The sequence below is a fragment of the Heterodontus francisci genome, chromosome 40, assembly GCF_036365525.1.
Source record: "Heterodontus francisci isolate sHetFra1 chromosome 40, sHetFra1.hap1, whole genome shotgun sequence".
In the NCBI taxonomy this organism is placed as follows: domain Eukaryota; kingdom Metazoa; phylum Chordata; class Chondrichthyes; order Heterodontiformes; family Heterodontidae; genus Heterodontus; species Heterodontus francisci.
Genome location: NC_090410.1, coordinates 16,897,720 through 16,922,544, shown reverse-complemented (window position 1 = coordinate 16,922,544; position 24,825 = coordinate 16,897,720). Strand labels below are relative to the sequence as shown.

The 24,825-nt window shown below is 41.5% G+C and overlaps 1 protein-coding gene across 1 annotated transcript in view; it reads right to left on the bottom strand.

The window, feature by feature from the left end:
- The window catches only part of LOC137353168 (ryanodine receptor 1-like), a 535,610-nt gene that overhangs the window by 111,179 nt on the left and 399,606 nt on the right, over window positions 1-24,825 (bottom strand). The window contains exons 76-79 of the mRNA XM_068019216.1: window positions 21,622-21,718; window positions 4,300-4,406; window positions 1,710-1,761; window positions 184-249 (exon numbers count right to left, since the gene is read on the bottom strand). Of these exons, the coding sequence (XP_067875317.1) occupies window positions 184-249; window positions 1,710-1,761; window positions 4,300-4,406; window positions 21,622-21,718 (322 nt within the window). The remainder of the gene's footprint in view (window positions 1-183; window positions 250-1,709; window positions 1,762-4,299; window positions 4,407-21,621; window positions 21,719-24,825) is intronic.

Below are 24,825 nucleotides of genomic sequence, written 5' to 3'. Positions count from 1 at the left end.
ATTGATATGCTACATTTTACCGTGGAACTGTACTATATAGGTAGTTGTTCAGAATGTGCAACTTTCAGTCACTGGAAAGACACAAAGAAATTCTTCAACTGTCTGGTTGCTTTATTTGATGGACGAGAACTGGATTTCAGAACCTATACTGTTTGAAACCTTTGTAGTTCATTACAGACTTACTTCAAAGGTAAGCTCTACACCTTCCTCATCTTCTTCCTCACCACCTTCCTCTTTAATATGACAACTCTGAAATCAAAAAAAATGACAGATAAGCCCCAATCAGCAACTTAACTTTAACTTTCGAAAGGACTACAGGAGGATTTGGGCTACAAAATTAAAATAAAATATGCAAGTGTTCGATAGTTCCATACTTCCATTATAGCTTGTACTAATTAACAAAATATAGTTTCATAACTGCTGTACAGAAATGCATACTTTTTTTGAAAGTTACTACAGAAATTCAGTATTTTGATATGAATAAAATAAACAGTCAAATTAAAACAACTGCAGATGACTGCATCAGCTTGAATTTTTTTTTCTGCCCATTCTTGAATTGTGACTTGCTATGTTTCCACAAAAACATGTCCCTGTGCCCATCACTCATGTACCAGCCTGGCATCAGGATATTTGGCCACAGGATCAACACTGTCGAGACCTACGCTATCCTCAGTCAACACCCATACATATGGACTTCCAGCAAGACATGCTAGATAGTAACCTGCAGGCAGAAACTGATCAATTTTCCTCTTGATTTTGTAGGTCAATGGTCGTGACCTGACCATTATCCTGGTTGAAGTTAGCTCACACAGAAGATTGTGAATCAAAAGTATAGTATATGTGGTTCAGCATGAGCCTGAAATTCCAGCTGGGACCATTCCGACAATTTGGTAGATTTTATGTCAAGAGACTGAAAAATGGGTCAGAACACGGTTGCATCTGAATTGCTTCCAATTTTTTTTAGCTTGAGCAGTACAATGGGAGGGAAGAAAGCCACGAGTGGATCTTCTATGCCCTCGTCAAGGAGGCATGGTAAGGGAAGGTCACATTCTACTTCCTTAAAAGGAGAGCTAGCTTGAGTTTTGCCGGTATCCTAGACCATGCCAGGTAATTGATCCTGGATGAGATTGACTATCTCACTGTAACAGAGTTATGACTCCCACTGGAGTTGAATATCCCTTGGAGCCACAATTTCTTTGCAAGGGAAAGGGCTTCCAGGTGCCCATTGTGCACCGCCTACATGCCACTCCCCATTCCTGTTGGCAGATTGTGATGGGTTCCACTAATGTGCATTTCAAGGCACAAACTACCCTACCCGTATATACTAATGCCTTGACCCTCAAAACGTGGGATGGCATCAGCGTCTGCAGGTGGCTTGGAGACACACGCTAATACTTTATCAATTGTGGAGCAGAGGCCCTGGGATTTCAGCCTGCCTGAGTCATCAGCGAGGCACAAGTTTGAATTTTAAATTCTGGGTGCCTCAGAGATCTTCTTTCAGATAAACAGTAACAAAATACAGAGCATGATAATCAGCAACTGATTAAAAAGGAATATTGGTCATTTTTGAATTTTCAAACATGACATATATGATGTCAAATGGTATAAAACATTGCAGTTTCATTTTTAAAAACCACAACATGCTAGTGTGTTTGGCATCTGTCGAAATAGTTCTGAATAGTTATTGGAATAAATGGTTGTGTACTGACCTTTGCCATGATATCAGCATATGACATATAGAGATGGTCCATTTCTAGTTTGCTGAGTGATTCAAAAAACATTGTTTTTAAACATATACCGAAATCTGAATGAAAATGCAATTGAAACAAGACAATTCCAAAATGTGCCATTTCATCTCAGTAAACTCAGGAACTGCCACAAATCCAAAAATATGCAGTGAAGCTTTTTTGTTACTTGCCAGTTAAAAAAGAACAGAATATATATTTCACCCTCACAATGCTACCAATCCCACAAGACAGATTTTTAAAAAAAAATCATAATACACGAAAAACAATTATCTTTTGAAAAGCAATAAACCATTTCAAATTGCATTTAATGATTTTTTTTTTACAATGCCATGCAGTGCTGGCATTTCCTTTATATGGTATCTGGCAATTTAAAAAGAACATTATTCCTTCTCAGACAGCAACTATTTAAATATGGAAACAAACGCCAAAAGCCAGCCAGAATTGTAACATAAACTGCTCAAAGACTGAATTATTTATGAAACTTCACTAATTGCACAACATTTGTAACTGGTTTTCTATCTGCTATTTTTCCCAGATCGGAATGCTATTTTATTATTTTTATATTCTTCCATTGATAAATAATCTAAAACCGCAATGCTCGGATGGTTATAAATAATTAAGAGTATTTAATGATGCATTGCATAATCATCCTGCCCCATTTTAAGTTAGATTTTTTAAAGTCAGTTTACTAGTACTGTCTTATTGGAACCAAGAAAAACCCATTATCCCTCACTTCTCACACCTTTAACAATGCAGAGAAAATGTTGTTTTGAGCTATTTCCATGCAAGCTAATACAGATCTTCATCTTCAGGATGCTTTATAACAAGCTACTGCACTCTAATGCCATGCAACTCCAAGAAAAGATGAATGTTTTCCATAAAATTCACTTCTGGTAATAACTGTAAACGTTTCTACCTTGCAGCAAGCTTATACAACTGTAGGCCATTAAAAAAAACAGATCAAAAGTCCAGAGCCTTCTTTATCTGGACTGGTTTGATAATATTGGGTTACTCATGCTGCAAGATGTAATCTGACATGCCAAAGTAACCATGTTCTGTCACTAGCTCATTGAAAAATTTCATTTCTAGAAACAAGATCTATTAAGTAATATTAAGTAGGTCTTTGTAAATCTCTGAGAATGTGAGCACTTTGATACTATCAGATATCTGACTTGTTTTTAATCAGAAAAGGGTGAACAGATTGTCTATTTTTCCGTTTAGAAAAGAGAAAACTTAGAGGAGACCTGATGGAGATCTTTAAATTTATGAATGGGTTGGACAGGGTAGATTTTTTATTTATTTTATTTTTAAAAATTTTATTTAGAGATACAGCACTGAAACAGGCCCTTCGGCCCACCGAGTCTGTGCCGACCATCAACCACCCATTTATACTAATCCTACATTAATCCCATATTCCTACCACATCCCCACCTGCCCCTATATTCTCCTACCACCTACCTATACTAGGGGCAATTTATAATGGCCAATTTACCTATCAAGTCTGCAAGCCTTTTGGTGGTGGGAGGAAACCGGAGCACCCGGCGAAAACCCACGCAGACACAGGGAGAACTTGCAAACTCCACACAGGCAGTAACCAGAATTGAACCCGGGTCGCTGGAGCTGTAAGGCTGCGGTGCTAACCACTGCGCCGCCCATAAAAGATGTGGAGAGAATGTTTCTAACTTTAAGAGAATCCAAAACCAGGGGCCATAAATACAAGATGATAAATAATAATGAATTCAATAGGGAAATAAGTAGAAATTTCTTTACTCAGATAGTGGTTAGAATGTGGAATTCACTACCACAGGAAGTGATTGAGGCAAAAGGGAATAGAAAGGTGTGCTGAAAGGATGAGATCAAGTAGTTGGAATGAGAGGAGACATGTGCAGTATAAACACCAGTACAGACTAATTGAACTGAATGGCCTATTTCTGTGCTGAATAATCTATGTAATTCTATGTGGATAAGTAAAATGTTTCTTCAGTATTGAAAAATCTGAGTATCTTTTGCACAATGCCAATCTGCAGTTCTAATTTTTGCATTTTAGAAGTATACCAATTATTTCTGGAGCTGGTGCATTATTTGCTTATCAAGATGATCCTGCTGGTGCTAGAAAATGGATCATCTTCTCATTTCACACACCCTGCGTCAGCACTCCCAGATCAGGTCTACCACAGTTAGAGGCTGAGTAAATCTGCTGATACTCTAGCCCAACAATAAGTCTTAACCCTAACCCCCAACTGCATCAGGTTGAGTTTTTGACTTTCCTCACCAACAATCCTTCTGGTTGTTTTGAGTGAGGCTACAATTTTGGGGGCACAGCTCTGTTGTAGATCCACACCCACGAAGAAGTGGATTGAGACTGGCAGAAGTTCTTACATATAGGACCCTTAAATCAGATAGACAGAAATGACTTTCCTCCCACTGGTCTTTCAACTCCAAAGGACAGAGTGCTAACTCACCCTCTCTCTAACCCCCTCAGTGCAACATTTTAACGAAAGCTACAAATAATTCTTAGTGCTAAACCGCAGAGTATTATATAAATCCCTACCTTTTCTCAGTCAGAGCAGTACGGCTAAAGTGTAGAATCAACTGGTGAAGTGGATCAGGTTTTGTCTCTTCTGTCACTTCCTCCTCCTCTTCCTCTTCACCCGATTTCTATTCATACATCAACCACAATGTACACCGTAACTTTAATAAAGACCTGAACAATCTTTACCAGGCTCCAATGTGTTGTTACATGCATTCATATATGCAGCATACTACAAAACCTTTGTTGTGCAAGATTGTACTCAAGTAATCTTGCATTAAAATTCCACATGTTAATTACAGTTCACCATTTATTTCATCAGTACTTGAAGAATCTGTATTTACTAACACTTCCTTCAATCTCACACAAATCACAACCATTTCCACATGTAATACACACTGCGTTGATTTCTTTTTCTACAGGCTGACGCATAGCTTGCATTAGTGGATATTGTGCACATATACACATGCAGTACTGTTAATACATTATTAGTTTCAACTGAGTAAGTGACACTTTGGAAGGCAACACGTTTCAGGAGATTTTATAAAATTGTCCCAAGCAGTTTGATTGTCTAAAAACAAAACTAAACTCCAGGTTTTTGAGAAACTTTCATGCAAGTGGACTTCCAATTCTCTGACATGAAGTGTCGCCTGCTGTATTTCTGGATCCTTTTCAGCTAAAATTGTTTTCTTATACAATATACATCAGGTAGTTTCACATTTAAGGGAAAAGATAAAATTTTCATTGATGAGCTGACCCTGTTTCTGACCTATGTACTTACACAAACTCAAATGAAAAAGTACCTATTGGTGTTTTAATATACTGTCTGTTAAGATAGTTAATAAGATAATGATTTTGCATATTATTTACAATGGATCTCTGACAATCATACAGACAATGGGGGGGATTTTCATCTTTGCTGCTTGGGTAATAATCTGGCAATTCAAATATCTAAAGATTATAGAATGCTTCCTGCAGATTGGAAGGTGGCAATTGTAACCCCACTATTTAAGAAAGGAGGGAGAGAGAAAAAGAGGAACTACAGTCCTGTTAGTTTAACATCAGTCGTAGGGAAAATGTTAGAATCTATAATAAAGGATGTGATAACAGGACACTTAGAAAATAATGGTAGGGTTGGGCAGATTCAACATGGATTTAACAAACCTGTTGGAGTTTTTTTGAGGATGTAACTAGCAGAATAGATAAGGGGGAACCAGTGGATGGGGTATATTTAGATTTTCAGAAAGCTTTTGATAAGGTCCCACACAAGAGGTTAGTAAACAAAATTAGAGCACATGGGATTGGGGGGGGGGGGGGGGGGGGAGGGGGAGAATATCCTGGGATGGATTGAGAATTGGTTAATGGATAGAAACAGAGTAAATGGTCATTTTCAGGTTGGTAGGCTGTGACTAGTGGGATACCGCAAGGATCAGTGCTTGGGCCCTAGGTATTCACAATCTACATCAATAATTTGGATGTGGGAATTAAATGTAATGTTTCCAAGTTTGCAGATGACGCAAAACTAGGTGGAAGTGTGAGTTATGACAAGGATGCAAAGACACTTCGAGGAGATTTGGAGGGGCTAAGCGAGTGGGCAAAAATTTGGCAGATGGAATACAATGTGGAGAAATGTGACATTATCCACTTTGGTAGGAAAAATAGAAATACAGAGTATTTCTTAAATGGTGAGAGGCTGAGAAGCCCTTGTTCATGAGTCACTGAAAGCTAACATGCAGGTCCAGCAAGCCGATAAGAAGGAAAATGGTACGTTGGCCTATATCATAAGAGGATTTGAGCATTGCAGTAAAGATGTCTTACTGCAATTATATACAACCTTGGTGAGATGCACCTGGAGTATTGTGTGCAGTTTTGGTCTCCTTACCTAAGCAATGATACACTTGCCATAGAGGGAGTGCAACAAAGGTTCACCAAGCTAATTCCTGGGACGGAGGGATGGTCCTATCAGGAAAGATTAAATAGATTGGACCTTTATTCTACGGAGTTTTGAAGAATGAGAGGTGATCTCCTTCAACATATAAAATTCATATAGGGTTCAATAGGGTAGATGAAAGAAGGATGTTTCCCCACGATATGGAGTCTAGAACCAGGGGACATAGTCTCAGAATAAGGGACAGGCCATTTAGGACTGAGATGAGGAGGCATTTCTTCACTCAGAGGGTGCTGAATCTTTGGAATTCTGTGCCCCAGAGGGCTGTGGAAGCTCAGTCGTTGAGTATGTTCAAGACTGAGATCGATAGATTTCTACATAATAAAAACATCAAGAGGATACGGGGATAGTGCAGGAAAATGATGAAGTAGAAGATCAGCTATGATCTCATTGAATGGCGGAGCAGGCTTGAAAGGCTGAACGGCTTGCTCCTGCTTCTTATGTTCTTCAAGCTGATCACCGAACCATTATAGACTCTGTCCATTTTACATTGAAATCAACTAAATGAAAATCAGCTGGGTTTTGCAACAGGTAGGCGATGCACTCCACTAGATTACCAACCATGTGGAGAAGCTGAAAATTTACCCAACAGGTTTGAAGCCAGGTGTTTATAGAATGGTGAGGTATTCACCAAATTAAGTTATTGATATCTCAGCTTAAAACTTCATTCAATCATCAACAGTAGTGGCCTTCTAGATAAAGGTACTTTCTCAGCTGTTACGACGACTTATAATATTTATTTTCTTTTGTTATCTATTACTGATGCCCAGTTTACTGCACATCTTACTCTAAGGTTATGTTGGCTCAGTGTTTTGCTTTAGATGCAAGATCACCTGGAAGATATTGACTCATAGCATTCTTTATCTACATCAGTCTGATTGTTGATAAATGGTATGATAATGGTACAAAATCACCCCATTGTAGACCCTCTGGCATAGTTTCTATTAGCAGCCAACTTGAACAATTGAATTGACTAAAAAAAGCATCAAACAGATTATCTCAATCTTATCAGTTTTACAATAAGAGGACAAACCATGAAAATTAAGGCAATGATGAATTAATTTAGTTACAACAGAGTCTGAGGGCATTGAAGCGAACACAGAACAAATGTCCAGACAACATCAGCACACAGATTGTGTATTCAAGCTTACATGTGCAGAGCTCCAGGGAATGTAATAATGAAGTGGTACATGTGGGGAATATAACTCTGTGCTGTTAGCTTGCATTGCTCCAAATGAATTGTTTCATGTTGGTACAACATTCTAGAATCCTGGGTTAGCAAAGAATTTCTAACTACTAATCATTTTATATATAATAAAGAGAAATCTTAATATTGTCCTATATACAAGAAGAAATTATCAAAAATATTTTAATTATGTATTTTTTTTTTTGCAGTTGATCTTTTGTGTTGGCAGACCCAATTTGTTACCCAAATATATATTAAATTATACTATCAAAAAGGAAAGATATGGGCCTAGAAATGAAGCACACAAATATAAAAAATGAGAAGTTAAAAGGAAGTGTAAGTAGGTAAAATAAAGTGAGAAAAAGGGTTAGATGAACAACTTAAAGAAAAATTAGGTAATGGAATACTCTCCACCTGCCTGGACGAGGCTCCAACAATACTCACGAAGCTCAGCACCATCCAGGATAAAGCAGCCTGCTTGATCGGCACCCCATTCACAACTTTAAACATTCACTCCTTCCACCACTGATGCACAGTGGCAGCAGCGTGTACTGTATACAAGATGCACTGCACCAACTCACCATGCTCCTTCGACAGCACCTTCCAAACCCTCAACCTCTTCCACCGAGAAGGACAAGGGCAGTAGACGCGTAGGAACACCACCATCTGCAAGTTCCCCTCCAATCCACACACCATCCTGATTTGGAAATATATCGCTGTTCCTTCACTGTTGCTAGATAAAAACCCTGGAACTCCCTCCCTAATAGCACTGTGGGTGTACCCGCACCAGATGGACTGCAGCAGTTCAAGAGGCAGCTCATTACCACCTTCTCAAGGGCAATTAGGGGTGGGCAACAAATGCTGGCTTTTCCAGAGATACCCACATCCCATGAAATTAATAATTTAAAAAAAGAATGCTTAGGGCTAATTAGGCCAACATTTAAGACAAATGTTAAAGATTTGAGGATGGTAGCCAGTGGTGTACTCCAAGGGTAAGTGCTAGGAACACTGCTTTTTTGCTATACATAAATGACTTGGATATTGGAATAGAGAGTAAAATTTCAATATTTGCTGATTAGAATTAGAACATTACAGAGCAGTACAGGCCCTTCGGACCTCGATGTTGCGCCGACCTGTGAAACCATCTGACCTACACTATTCCATTTTCATCCATATGTCTATCCAATAACCACTTAAATGCCCTTAAAGTTGGCGAGTCTACTACTGCTGCAGGCAGGGCGTTCCACGCCCCTACTATTCTGAGTAAAGAAACTACCTCTGACATCTGTCCTATATCTATCACCCCTCAACTTAAAGCTATGTCCCCTCGTGTTTGCCATCACCATCCGAGGAAAAAGACTCTCACTATCCACCCTATCTAACCCTCTGATTATCTTATATGTCTCTATTAAGTCACCTCTCCTCCTCCTTCTCTCCAACGAAAACAACCTCAAGTCCCTCAGCCTTTCCTCGTAAGACCTTCCCTCCATACCAGGCAACATCCGAGTAAATCTCCTCTGCACCCTTTCCAAAGCTTCCACATCCTTCCGATAATGCAGTGACCAGAACTGCACGCAATACTCCAGGTGCGGTCTCACCAGAGCTTTGTACAGCTGCAGCATGACCTCGTGGCTCCAAAACTCGATCCCCCTACTAATAAAAGCTAACACACCATATGCCTTCTTAACAGCCCTATTAAATCCCTGAAGGTTGCTACCCAGGTTATGTACCTGGACACCAAGATCTCTCTGTTCATCTACACTACCAAGAATCTTCCCATTAGCCCAGTACTCTGCATTCCTGTTACTCCTTCCAAAGTGAATCACCTCGCACTTTTCTGCATTAAACTCCATTTGCCATCTCTCAGCCCAGCTCTGCAGCCTATCTATGTCCCTCTGTACCCTACAACATCCTTCGGCACTATCCACAACTCCACCGACCTTAATGTCATCCGCAAATTTACTAACCCACCCTTCTACACCCTCTTCCAGGTCATTTATAAAAATGACAAACAGCAGTGGCCCCAAAACAGATCCTTGCGGTACACCACTAGTAACTAAACTCCAGGATGAACATTTGCCATCAACCACCACCCTCTGTCTTCTTTCAGCTAGCCAATTTCTGATCCAAAGCTCTAAATCACCTTCAACCCCATACTTCCGTATTTTCTGCAATAGCCTACCGTGGGGAACCTTATCAAACGCCTTACTGAAATCCATATACACCACATCCACTGCTTTACCCTCATCCACCTGTTTGGTCACCTTCTCGAAAAACTCAATAAGGTTTGTGAGGCACGACCTACCCGTCACAAAACCGTGCTGACTATTGCTAATGAACTTATTCTTTTCAAGATGATTATAAATCCTGTCTCTTATAACCTTTTCCAACATTTTACCCACAACCGAAGTAAGGCTCACAGGTCTATAATTACCAGGGCTGTCTCTACTCCCCTTCTTGAACAGGGGGACAACATTTGCTATCCTCCAGTCTTCCGGCACTATTCCTGTCGACAATGACGACATAAAGATCAAGGACAAAGGCTCTGCAATCTCCTCCCTAGCTTCCCAGAGAATCCTAGGATAAATCCCATCTGGCCCAGGGGACTTATCTATTTTCACACTTTCCAAAATTGATAACACCTCCTCCTTGTGAACCTCAATCCCATCTAGCCTAGTAGCCTGAATCTCAGTATTCTCCTCGACAACATTTTCTTTCTCTACTGTAAATACTGACGCAAAATTTTCATTTAACACTTCCCCTACCTCCTCTGATTCCACACACAACTTCCCACTACTATCCTTGATTGGCCCTAATCTAACTCTAGTCATTCTTTTATTCCTGATATACCTATAGAAAGCCTTAGGGTTTTCCCTGATCCTATCCGCCAATGACTTCTCGTGTCCTCTCCTTGCTCTTCTTAGCTCTCCCTTTAGATCCTGATGACACCAAACTCGGAGATGTGGGAAACAGTGAGGAAGATATTAGTTGACTTCAACAGGACATAGATAGGCCAGCAGAATGGGCAGACAAGTGACAGATGGAATTTAAAGCAAAAGTGTGGGGTGACGCATTTTTGGCAGAAGGGATAGGGGGAGGCAATATGGACTTAATGTTACAGTTCCAAAAAGTGAGCAGCGACAGAGGGAGCCGGGGTTCATGTGCATAGATCTTTGAAGGTGGCATGACACATTGAGAGAGTAGTTAACAAAGGACATGGAATCTTGGGCTTCATTGAGTACAAAAGCAGGCAAATTATACTAAACCTTCGTAAAGCTTAGGTCACAACTAGAGTACTGCATCCAGTTCTGGTCACTGCATTTTAGGAAGGATGTGAAGGTCCTTGAGAGGGTGCAGAGAATATTTACTGGAATAGTTCCAGAGTTGAGGGAATTTAGCTACAAGGTTAGGTTGGAGAAGCTGGGGTTGTTCCCCTTGGAGCAAAGGAGGTTAAGGTATACATTATGGCAGGTTTCGATAAGGTTGATAAAGAAAAGCTGCTCCCGTTAGCTGATGGTACAAGGACTAGAGGACACATATTTCAGGTTTTGGGCAAGAGATGAGGTGTGAGAAAGAACTGTTTTTACGCAGCAAGTGGTAATGACTGGGAACTCACTGCCTATGAGGGTGATGGTAACACAGGCTATGAAGGATTTCAAAAGGAAATTGGGCATGTACTTGAGGGAAATAAACTTGCTGGGCTACAGGGATAGAGCGGGGAATGGGACTGACTGGATTACTCTTGCAAGGACTTGATGGGCCGAATAGCTTCCTTCCATGCCATAATAACTCTATGACTCAATTCACATCTAGAATTGCAAATGACTGTTTAAAATTTATGCCACATTATATAGCAACCAGAAGTCATTATTTTGCTACAGTTTGTCACTAGATAGCATGGGGTAAGCGGTGGTGTACTGGTATTATCACTGGACTAGTAACCCAGAGACCCAGGGTATTGTTCTGGGGACATGGGTTCAATTCCCACCACAGCAGAAGGTGGAATTTGAATTCAATTAATAAATCTGGAATTAAAAAACTAGTCTAATGATGGCCATGAAACCATTGTCGATTGTTGTAAAAACCCATCTGGTTCACTAATGTCCTTTAGGGAAGGAAATCTGCTGTCCTTACCTGGTCTGGCCTACATGTGACTTCAGCCCTCTGAAATGGCCGAGCAAGCCACTCAGTTGTATCTAACCACTACGAAGTCAATAAAAAGGAATGAAACTGGACGGACCACCCGGCATCGACCTAGGCACCGGAAACGACAACGGCAAACCCAGCCCTGTCAACCCTGTAAAGTCCTCCTTACTAACATCTGGGGGATTGTGCCAAAGTTGGGAGAGCTGTCCCACAGACTAGTCAAGCAACAGCCTGACATAGCCATACTCACGGAATCATACCTTACAGACAATGTCCCAGACACTGCCATCACCATCCCCGGGTATGTCTTGTCCCACCAGCAGGACAGACCCACCAGAGGTGGTGGCACAGTGGTATACAGTAGGGAGGGAGTTGCCCTGGGAGCCCTCAACATCGACTCCAGACCCCATGAAGCCTCATGGCATCAGGTCAAACATGGGCAAGGTAACCTCCTACTGATTACCACCTACTACTCTCCCTCAGCTGATGACTCAGTACTCCATGTTGAACACCACTTGGAGGAAGCACAGACGGTGGCAAGGGTACAAAATGTACTCTGGGTGGGGGACTTCAATGTCCATCACCAAGAGTGGCTCGGTAGCACCACTACTGACCGAGCTGGCTGAGTCCTAAAGGACATAGTTGCTAGACTGGGTCTGTGGCAGGTGGTGGGGGAACCAACACGAGGGAAAAACATACTTGACCTCGTCCTCACCAATCTGCCTGCCACAGATGCTTATGACCATGACTGTATTGGTAGGAGTGACCACCGCACAGTCCTTGTGGAGACAATGTCCTGCCTTCACACTGATGATACCGTCCATCGTGTTGTGTGGCACTATCACCATGCTAAATGGGATAGATTTCGAACAGATCTAGCAATGCAAACCTGGGCATCCATGAGGCGCTGTGGGCCATCAGCAGCAGCAGAATTGCACTCAACCACAATCTGTAACCTCATGGCCTGGCATATCCCCCACTCTACCATTACCATCAAGCCAGGAGACTAACCCTGGTTCAATGAAGAGTAGCAGGAGGGCATGCCAGAGCAGCACCAGGCATACCTCAAAATGAGGTGCCAACCTGGTGAAGCTACAACACAGGACTATCTGCGTGCCAAACTGCGTAAGCAGCATGTGATAGACAGAGCTAAGCGATCCCATAACCAACCGATCAAATCTAAGCTCTGCAGTCCTGCCACATCCAGTCGTGAATGGTGGTGGACAATTAAACAACTAACTCGAGGAGGTGGCTCCACAAATATCCCCATCCTCAATGATGGGGGAGCCCAGCACATCAGTGCGAAAGATAAGGCTGAAGCATTTGCAACAATCTTCAGCCAGAAGTGCCGAGTTGATGATCCATCTCGGCCTCCTCCTGAAGTCCCCTGCATCACAGATGCCAGACTTCAGCCAATTCAATTCACTCCACGTGATATCAAGAAACGACTGAAGGCACTGGATACTGCAAAAGCTATGGGCCCTGACAATATTCCGGCAATAGTACTGAAGACCTGTGCTCCAGAACTTGCCACGCCCCTAGCCAAGCTGTTCCAGTACAGCTACAACACTGGCATCTACCCTGCAATGTGGAAAATTGCCCAGGTATGTCCTGTACACAAAAAGCAGGACAAGTCCAACCCGGCCAATTACCGCCCCATCAGCCTACTCTCAATCATCAGTAAAGTGATGGAAGGTGTCATCAACAGTGCCAGCAAGCAGCACTTGCTTAGCATAACCTGCTCAGTGATGCTCAGTTTGGGTTCCGCCAGGACCACTCAGCTCCTGACCTCATTACAGCCTTGGTTCAAACATGGACAAAAGAGCTGAACTGAAGAGGTGAGGTGAGAGTGACTGCCCTTGACATCAAGGCAGCATTTGACCGAGTATGGCATCAAGGAGCCCTAGCAAAACTGAGGTCAATGGGAATCAGAGGGAAAACCCTCCGCTGGCTAGAGTCATACCTAGCGCAAAGGAAGATAGTTGTGGTCGTTGGAGGTCAATCATGTCAGCTCCAGGACATCACTGCAGGAGTGCCTCAGGGTCGTGTCCTAGGCCCAACCATCTTCAGCTGCTTCATCAATGACCTTCCTTCAATCATTAAGTCAGAAGTGGGGATGTTCGCAGATGATTGCACAATGTTCAGCCCCATTCGTGACTCCTCAGATACTGAAGCAGTCCGTGTAGAAATGCAGCAAGACCTGGACAATATCCAGGCTTGGGCTGAGATGTGGCAAGTAACATTCGCGCCACACAAGTGCCAGGCAATGACCATCTCCAACAAGAGAGAATCTAACCATCTCCCCTTGACATTCAACGGCATTACCATTGCCGAATCCCCCACTAACATCCTAGGGGCTACCATTGACCAGAAACTGAACCGGAGTAGCCATATAAATACCATGGCTACAAGAGCAGGTCAGAGGCTAGGAATCCTGAGGTGAGTAACTCACCTCCTGACTCCACAAAGCCTGTCCACCATCTACAAGGCACAGGTCAGGAGTGTGATGGAATACTCCCCACTTGCCTGGATGGGTGCAGCTCCAATAACACTCAAGAAGCTTGACACCATCCAGGACAAAGAAGCCCGCTTGATTGGCATCCCATCTACAAACATTCACTCCCTCCACCACCGACACACAGTGGCAGCAGTGTGTACCATCTACAAGATGCACTGCAGCAATGCACCAAGGCTCCTTAGACAGCACTTTCCAATCCCGTGACCTCTACCAACAAGAAGGACAAGGGCAGCAAATACATGGGAACACCACCACCTGCAAGTTCCCCTCCAAGTAACACACCATCCTGACTTGGAACTATATCGCCGTTCCTTCACTGTCACTGGGCCAAAATCCGGGAACTCCCTTCTTAACAGCACTGTGGGAATACCTACCCCACATGGACTGCAGCGGTTCAAGAAGGCAGCTCACCACCAGCTTCTCAAGGGCAATCAGGGATGGGCAATAAATGCTGGCCTGGCCAGTGACGCCCACATCCCATGAATGAATTAAAAAAAAAATTCAAGTAAAGAGAAGCCAACTTACATGAAACCTACCTATTTAGTCTGCTTTTGAAAATCAGAGGTACCAGATGTGTCTCCTGACTTCACTTTCCTGCCATTATAAAAAATGGCAAAGACCAAAGTGGTAACTGAAATACATGGTTACTCCAGCCCAAATGCCACAGGCACTATTGCTCCTTCCTATTCTCGTATTTCTGCAGATGAAAAAGCATTTACTGGTATGATGGCTCCTCTGTAAGTGTTCAAAGCTCTGAGAGGAAAGATGATATATTTTGCAAAACCATATACATCAGCTGTTGTGTACGTACAATTTTTCAATGCTTTTTTATCTCTCCAAAAACTTAGAACATGTATGATGTAGGCACCATACAGGTAAATGCTGTTAAAATAGGTTGGTTTCAATAGCAGGAGTACCTCTGCTACAAATTGGGTATTTGATTCTGAGCTTATTAGCTCAAGTTGTTCAATAGTGCAGTAAAGCATCTCTATAGAGTGGCAAACTCTGAGTTTCTGCTAATTTTAATCCATCTTGAGATGGGGATTAGATAGCTTCATAAAGAATAAATGGAAAACAACAGGTGTGGTGCAGTGAAACAGAGGCTCTCTCATAACAACTTTTCAATAACAGAGAACAGGAAAATCCATAAAAAATTTTGAAAATGGAAGCCTCATCTCCCCTAAGTGAAGAATTATAGATTACCATAATGGTACACTCACATGCCACAAGTTTTGTATTGATGCCAAGGGGCTGAAAGGAGAGGATAAAGAAAAAAGGAAAGCTTATGATAGATACCGAGGGCTCAATACTGCAGAAACCTAGGAGTACAAAAAAAGTGCAGGGGTGAAATTAAAAAGGAAATTAGGAAAGCAAAGGGAGTGCATGAAAAAATATTGGTAAAACCCAAAGTTTAAAAAAATAAATAAATACACAAAGAGCAAGAGGATAACTAAAGAAATAGTAGTGCCTATTAGGGACCATAAGGGTAACCTGTGTGTGGAGGTGGAAAATGTTGGTATGGTTCTTAATGGTTTCACAAAAGAGAGGAACAGATACAAAGATTGTTATCAGGGAGGTGGAGTGTGAACTATTAGATGAAATTAACATACTGAGAGAGAAGGTATTAAGGGGTTTAACACCTTTGAAACTGGATAAATCCCCAGGCCCAGACAAAATATATCCTAGGCTGTTAAGGGAAGCAAGAGAAGAAATAGCAGAGGCTCAGACCATCATTTTCCATCCTCCCTGGCTACAGGTGTGGTGCCGGAGGACTGGAGGAAACTAACACTGTACCATTGATTAAAAAGGAAGAAAGGGACAGACTGAGTAAATTACAAACCAGTCAGCCTAAACTTGGTGGTGGGTAAATTATTGGAGAAAATTCTGAGGGCAGGATAAATCTTCATTTAGAAAGGCATGAAATAATCATACAATATGTATTTGTTAAGGGAAGGTCAAGTCTGACAAACATGATTGAATTTTTTGAGAAGGTAACAAGAAGGGTGAATGAGGGTAATACATTTGAAGTAGTCTCTATGAATTCTAGCACAGCTATTGATAAGGTCCTACATGACATACTGGTCACAAATGTAAAAGCTCCTGGGATCCAAGATAAATTGGCAAGTTAGATCCAAAACTGGCTCAGAGGCAGGAAGCAAAGGGTAATGATCAATGGGTGTTTTTGTGACTGGAAGGCTGTTTCCAGTGGGGTTTTGCAGGGCTCAGATTCCTTGCTTTTTGCAGTATTTAGACTTGAAATTAGGGGCTATGATTAAGAATTTTGCAGATGATACAAAAACTGGTCATGTGGTTGATAATGAAGAAAGCTTTAGACTGCAGGAAGATATCTATGGACTAGTCAGGTGGACAGGACAGTAGCAAACTGAGTTCAATCTGGAGAATTGTGAGGTAATACATTTGGGAAAGTCTAACAAGGCAAGGGAATACATAATAAATGATAGGACACTATGAAGCATAGAGGAACAGAGGGGCCTTGGAGTGCATATCCACAGATCCCTGAAGCTGGCTGGACAAGTGGTCAAGAAGGTATACGGGATACAAAATCTGGGACGTTATGCTGGAACTGTATAAAACACAAGTTAGGTCACACTGCAAGCAGTTCTGGTCACCACATTATAGGAAAGATGTGATTGCACGGGTACAGAATAGATTTATGAGGATGTTGCCTGGACTGGAGAATTTTAGTTCTGAGGAAAAGTTGGATAGGCTAGGGCTGTTTTCTTTGGAACAGAGCAGGCTGAGGGGAGACCTAATTGAAGTGTATAAAATTATTAGAGGTTTAGATAAAGTGGATAGGAAGGCCCTATTCCCCTTAGTGGAGGGGTTCATAACCAGGGGTCAGAGATTTCGGGTAAGAGTTAGGAGGTTTATAAGGGATTTGAGGGGAAATTTTTCAGTCAGAGGGTGGTAGGGATCTGGAACTCACTGCCTGAAAGGGTCATAGAGGCAGAAACCGTCTGAACATTTAAAAAGTACTTGCATATGCACTTGAAGTGCCGTAACCGACAAGGTTTGGACCAAAAGCTGGAAAGTGGGATTTGACTGGATGGCTACTTGTATGCTGGCGTGGACACGATTGGCTGAATGGCCTCCTTCCATGCTGTAAATTTCTATGATTCTATGGCTGCAGGGTAGCTCGTGGAAAGCTGCACTTAAAGCCAGATCATCTATTAGTTTATCTTGGTCTTGGTGTCAATCAGGAAGTTGAGACTCAGGACTTGGCTATTTGTGACAAAATATTTATAAAATGGCAAAATGAACCAAAAATAATCAAAAGTATAGAAACTAAATTTAGAAAAAAAGTTTTAAAAAAGCATGAGTAAAAGCAGAAATTGCTGCCTTGTGGAATGAATTTTCAGGATGACTCAATGATTGGTCTGTGGTGAGTACATGACATGAGCTTAGCTGGATGATTTAGCAAAGCTGAGGGCACCATATAATTGCAGAATGATAGAGTCTTATAAGTGGAAAACTTTTAATTGCATAAATGCAATAGCTATATAATACCCTAAAATTTGATTAGAACATAACTAGGAGCAGGAGTAGGCAATTCAGCCCCTCGAGCCTGCTCCACCATTCAATACGATCATGGCTGATCTCATCCCGGCCTCAACCCCACTTTCCTGCCCGTTCTATATAACCCTTCAACCCATTACTAATTAAAAATCTGTCTATCTCCTCCTTAAATTTACTCAATGTCCCGGCATCCACCGCACTCTGGGGTAGTGAATTCCACAGACTCACGACCCTTTGAAAGAAGTAATTTCTCCTCATCTCTGTTTTAAATCTGCTACCCCTTATCCTAAAACTATAACCTCTTGTTCTAGATTGCCCCACCAGAGGAAACGTCCTCTCTACGTCTACTTTGTCAAACCCTTTAATCATCTTATATATTCGATCTCCTCTCATTCTTCTAAACTCTAGAGTAAAAGCCTAAACTGCTCAATCTCTCTTCATAAGGCAATCCCCTCATCTCTGGAATCAATCTAGTGCACCTCCGCTGAACTGCCTCCAATGTAACTACATCCCTCCTCATGTAAGGGGGCCAAAACTGTACGCAGTACTCCAGGTGCGGTCTCACTAATGCCTTGTACAGTTGCAGCAACACTTCCCTACTTTTATACTCTATTCCTTTAGCAATAAATGCCAAAATTCCATTTGCCTTCCTTATTACCTACTGCAGCTGCATATTAGTTTTCTGCGATTCATGTACGAGGACACCGAAGCACTCTGAAGTTTCTCTCCATTTAGATAATAATTTGCCTTTCTATTCTTCCAACCAAAATGAATAAACTCACACTTACCCACGTTAAACTCCATCTGCCAAGTTTTGGTCCATTCACCCAACATATCCATATCCATTTGTAAATTTCTTATTTCTTTATTGCAACTTACTATCCCACCTATTTTAGTGTCATCTGCAAATTTGGCTACAGTACCTTCTACCCTGCATCCAAGTCATTAATATAGATTGTAAATAGTTGGGGCCCAAGGACGAACCCTGTGGCATCCCACTAGTTACATCTTGCCAACCAGAAAAGGACCCATTTATCCCGACTCTCTGGTTTCTGTTGGTTAGCCAATCCTCTATCCAAGCTAATAAATTGCCCCTAACCCCATGTGATCTTACCTTGTCTATTAACCTTTTGTGCGGCACCTTATCAAATGCCTTCATAAAGTCCAGATATACAACATCTACAGGATCCCCATTATCCACTTTACTTGTTACATCTTCGAAGAACTCTAGCAAATTAGTCAAACACAATTTACCCTTCATAAAACCATGCTGACTCTGATGGATTGTGTTTTGACTTTCTAAATGTCCTATTATTACTTCCTTAATAATGGATTCTAACAATTTCCCAACGACAGATGTTAAACTAACTGCTCTATAGTTTCCTACTTTCTGCCTCCCTCCCTTTTTGAATAAGGGCAGTTTATTAGCATTTTTCCAATCCACAGGAACGTTTCCCGCATCCAGGGAATTTTGGAATATTATAACCAATGGATCCAGTATCTCCGATGCCAGTTCCTTTAAGACCCTAGGATGTAGGCCAACAGGCCCTGGGGACTTGTCTACCTTCAATCCCAATAATTTGCTCAGTACTTTTTCCCTAGTGATGATGCTTGCTCTAAGTTCCTCCCTTCCCATAACCTCTGCATTACTTGTTACTATTGGGATGGAGTAGTGTCCTCCACCATGCAAACTGAGGCAAAATACTGATTTAGTGTCTCCGCCATTTCTGTGTTCCCCTTTATTAACTCCCCAGTCTTATTCACCAAGGGACCAACATTCACTTTAGCTACTCTCCACCCTTTTATATACTTATAGAAGCTTTTGCTATCTGTTTTTATATTTTGCGGTAGTTTTCTTTCATAATTTACCTTTGCTCTTTTTATAAGTTTTTTAGTAACCCTTTGTTGATCTTTAAAAGTTTCCCAATCTTCCAGCCTGCCACCAGCCTTTGCAATATGGTATGCCTTAGTTTTTGTCTTTATGTTATCCTTAATTTCCTTTCTTCGCCATGGATGTTTTTCTCCCTCTTACAATCTTTCTTCCTCTCCGGAATATATTTTAGTTGGGAGGATTTGAATATCTCCTTAAACATCTGCCACTGTTCGTCAACTGTCCTACCTTTTAGTCTTCCTGCCCAGTCCACTAGGGCCAAATCTGTCCTCATGCCTATGTAATTTCCTTTGTTTAACTCCAGAACTCCAGTGTGGGACTCCAGTTTCTCTCCCTGAAACTGAATTTGAAATTCCAGCATGCTATGATCACTCTTCCCTAGAGGATCCTTAACTATGAGATTAATTAATCCCACCTCATTACATAATACCAAATCTAGAATAGCCTGCTCCCTGGTAGTTCCACAACATATTGCTCCAAAAAACAATCTCGAATACATTCAATGAACTCTCCCTCGAGGCTCCCCTTGCCAATATGATTAATCCAGTCTATATGCACATTAAAATCACTTTTTGATTATTGCCGTACCTTTCTTACAAGCCCCCAGTCTTTCCTGGTTTATACTGTGTCCCACTGCAGAACTACTGTTTGGGGACCTATAGATTACTGCCACCAGGGTATTCTTTTCCTGGCTATTTTCTTATTTCTAACCAGACTGATTGTCTTGATCTCCAGTGCCTATATCATTTCTCACTACAGCACTAATGTCTTCCTTTACTGACAAAGCTACACCACCTCTTTTTCTCCTTATTAACTAGGGATTAATGAATATGGCTTATATAAATTAAGGATTACTTTGGTTCGGAGACAGTGGGCTCATATTTGTGGAACATATGCAAATTGAGAGACACCAACTGAATTAATGGACTGGATTTTACATTGGGCGGACGAGAGCTGGCCACTGACATAAAAGTCGTTGGGAACCCACTTCCGCCTAACCTGGGAATCCGTCCCGCATTTTATGGGTCCCCAGGCTTTAACTGTTCCAGGGAGAGACTTCCACCTGCTCGAGGGAGGAAGTCCCGCCTCATTGAGCTGCTGGCCAATCAGTGGGCCAGCAGCTCTTAGTCCCAGCAGTGCCACTGGGACCTGCAGCCCAGTCAACGGCTGATGAAGATATGGAGCCGGGATTTCAGGTGAATTTTGGTTGACTCGCCGGGGGTAACTGGTTGGGCCCCAGCGAAGCAAGGGTGGTCGTTTGGGGAAAAGGGAGGGCGTTTTGGTTCCTGGGGGTGGTTGGGGAAGAGGGGGTGGCACTCAATCGGGCACCCTGTGCCCAATTTTCAGGACCCGCCCCTGGGGCGCTGAGAGGCAGCCAGCTTTTACCATGGAGCTGGGTAAAGGCCATTAATTGGCAACTGAAGGGCCTTGATTGGCCTGGGGTGGGCGGCCCGTTTCTACCCTCCCCATGCCCTACATAAAGAGGTATGGAGGCGGGAGCGGGTCGGGAAGGCCTCCCGGAGCCTCCCGCTCCATTTTACACCACCCTCCAGCTTGTTGGGGTGGCGTAAAATTCCGGCCAATGTGTACAAATCATCTACATGCGTAAATATTCTTTGCAGTTTATTTAAGTCATTATTACTCAAAACATTGCTTTTATCCAATTAATCCATCATATGCATCCAGTTTGCACTTCATTCTTTGATCTCTTATTATACTAACCCAGATCCACTGGATTTGGTGTATATAGTTCTGGTTCTAGTGTAACTGGTCCTTCAGATGTCAAATAGGGTCTTCTGGCAGAAAACTAGGCATGTGAAGCATAGTCAAGGAGATAGAAGAATAAAGTAAAACAGAAGAATGACTTGCAGACTTTTCTGTAAAAGATTTCTTAGCTGAAATGCAGTCTTTATCATAACTGTCATACGAAAGACTACATTCCATGGACTCAGCTATTTCTAGTTTCCAGTCATGCCAACACAGAGTGACAGGAGACAAGGTATGACTGTGTCACAGACTTGACGCAAAAATACAAGCGACAGCATATAGTGCAGAAACAGGGTTGTACGTACTGGTACAGCACGGCTGCACGCCAGCTCACAGAAACCAGTACTTACAGCCAGATCATCTATTAGTTTATCTTCAAACGAGTGCTCCTCGGTGTCAATCCAGGCACTTCTATAACTTTCGATGAAGAGGTTAGATGCGCGATGCCTGAGGAAGGGCAAGAGTGAAAATAGGAGGGATTGGGAATAAAGACATGACTTTAGTGGTTACACTATCTTATCACACAACTGTTAGAGATGGCACTTGTACAATTTTGCTCTGCTGATAGGTCAGAGAACACGGGAGGGGATAAATGAAGACCTCATTGTTTTTATGCTAACCTCCTCGACTTGATCTGTGAAAAAATGCAGATAGATACACAAATATGATTATGTCTGATAGGTTTAAGAGATACCAACTACATAAAAGCTAGCTAGGTTATGCCCAAAACCTTTTAAAATCTAGTCATTTCTATTTAATTATTATGCAGTTAAATTGTAGCAGTTATAGAAAAAATACACTGTAAATACAACTGTATGAGCACTCAATGCATTCACATGAAATTCTCTGACTGTCACTTTAAAAGTGGCATTAATGATTGCTATTATTTAATGTGGAATTTCAAAGCTGGAATATTTTACTATTGGTAAAAATATATGAGGTCAGTATACTTGTTGTCATCAATTTTTAGATTCACTGACGTATTCAACTCCTTTTAGAATCCCTGCTTATTTTATTTTATTTTTTAAATTGGTACTTAATTTAGCTTACCTTCTCTTTTTTTTGCTTGGTGATATTCTTCCATATTGGTGTTGGTCATTCCCCCACATTTCTCAAACGAAATACTCATTGCACTAATACTGACTAAATAGAATGCCCATTAGTTTATCTTTACTGTGGACATTCTAATTCAGAACTAAAGGATAATTTCAGATCCTCAACTTGTTGCTCTGACCAATCAGGTACTGCTTTAATTGTACAACATGCTTGTCAATGAACCATGTGTATTACTAACTCTAAGATTTAGTATCAGTGGTGTTCACGCAAAGTCTACGTTACCATCAGTTGGTATACTAGACTTGCAAAGTCCGCTTCCTCACACAGTCTGCGAAGCCACAGTTCTCGATAGGCGTTCATGAAGTAATAGCTAATTTTGCGTCTGAGAGAAGAGGATAAATTTTCTACATGCAAGTCTTTCTCAGCAATATAACTATTGTAGAAATTGTTCAGACACCAACATTAATCACAACTGGGTATTGAGAAAAAAAGATGTTTAGTTAAATATTATAGCACTCTCAATATGCACTCACTAAAAAAAGTATTAAGGCTGTAACAAAATTTTGGGAAATAAAAGCAAAACAGTGTGGATGCTGGAAATAAAAATGAAGTGCTGGAAATACTCAGCAGGTCTGGCAGCAGTTGTGGAAAAAGAAACAGTTGACGTCTCAGGTTGATGACCTTTCATCAGAAAACAAAACTTTGGTATTTGGTTTTATTGTTTGTGCAATGTTCTTCAGCTCAGGTCTCAATCCTGTAGCAGACTCTAAAAGCAGAGTCAAATCATGAAGCTCTAAACACTTGATTGTTACAACCCTAGTACACCTTCATTGCTTTCTACTTCCCTTCTTGTATTTGATCACAGACCTCCCTTTTGTTGCTCTTTTCCCCCCCCCCAAAAACTCATTACATTTCTGACTTTTGACAGTTTTAAAAATTCATTAATGGGATGTGGGCATCATGGCTAGGACAGCATTTATTGCCTATCGCTAATTGCCCTTGAGAAGGTGGTGGTGAGCTGCCTTCTCGAACCGCTATTGACTTTGTAGCGGTTTGATACAACTGAATGGCTTGCTGGGCCATTTCAGAGGGCATTTAAGAGTCAACCACATTGCTGTGGGTCTGGAGTCACATGTAGGCCAGACCAGGTAAGGATGGCACATTTCCTTCCCTAAAGGACATTAGAGAACCAGATGGGTTTTTATGATAATTGACAATGGTTTCATGACCATTAGACTAGTTTTTAATTCCAGTTTATTAATTGAATTCAAATTCCACCTTCTGCCGTGGTGGGATTCGAACCCACCTACTATGCCACCGCCTTCCCACCTGAAAAGTTAACTCTGTTTTTCTCTCCACAGATGCTGCCTGACCTGCTGAGTATTCCAAGGATTTTCTGTTTTTCTTTCAGATTTCCAGCATCCGCACTATTTTGCTTTTGTTCTAGTATGCCTGTGTTAACCCAACGAAGCAAGCACTCTAGGCAGCAATATTATTTAATGGTCAATGACCTACATGGTATCTTAAAGTTGCTAAAGCTACTGCAAGCAAAAGCAGATATGTACTGCTATGTTTTTAAGGAACCCAATTGTAAAACTGCCTTATACAGAACACGGAGTAATTTTAGCAGGATGGTGAAAGTGCCGGCCCAAAAATACATCTGCTACCAGCTTTGTTAGCCAAATACTGCTTAAAATACCACAAAACAGTAGTCTGGACTCACCAGCTCAATAAAAATTAGTTGGAGGCCCAATATCGGGTACTCTTTGGGCTTCTTAATTCAGGCACAGGGAGCAATCCTGAATTTCGATGTGCATATTGTGTACGTGCACCCGGCATGTAAAATTTCTAACATTGCATTCGCATTTTCTTTTATGTGAGAATTCAGTTAATTTGTTGAAGTTGCTGAACAGTTGGAAGGCAATAATCTTGAATGCCACACAAAAGAAATGTGATTTTACCTCCTCCAAACCACTGAATTAAAATATTAGAAAATTCACCAAAAACAAAGTTTTCAGGGAATGGAACATCTACCACTGATTATCTCCCACTGCTGGCCAGATGATTTTTGATTTAATCAATAATCCTTTGGTTTTGTTTCACTTTTCTTCTCTTCTTTTATTACCAACTCTAAGCTGCTCCTAACTTTCTGCTTATGATTATATGTCCAGCTCTTTCTGTTTAAGTCAGCTGGCAACAAATTTGACTTGGCATTAAGCACCCAGTTTTTGAAGGATGTCCAGTGCAGTTTCTCATACCTAGCCTTTAATCAGCCTTTGAAAATCACAGAAAAACTTATTTTCCAATCTCTTCATTAATAGGCATAGGGATACAAGAGTAAAAAAGCTAAAATAAATGTGTTAAAAATAATTTTAAAATCGCATATAGATCATATGTGACATGGGCAAATGCAAACAAATCCCACTGTGATACTGATCACATGACAAATTGAAAGCCAGCCAGAGGGGAGCAGAAAATGGGGGGCGGGGGGTGGGAAG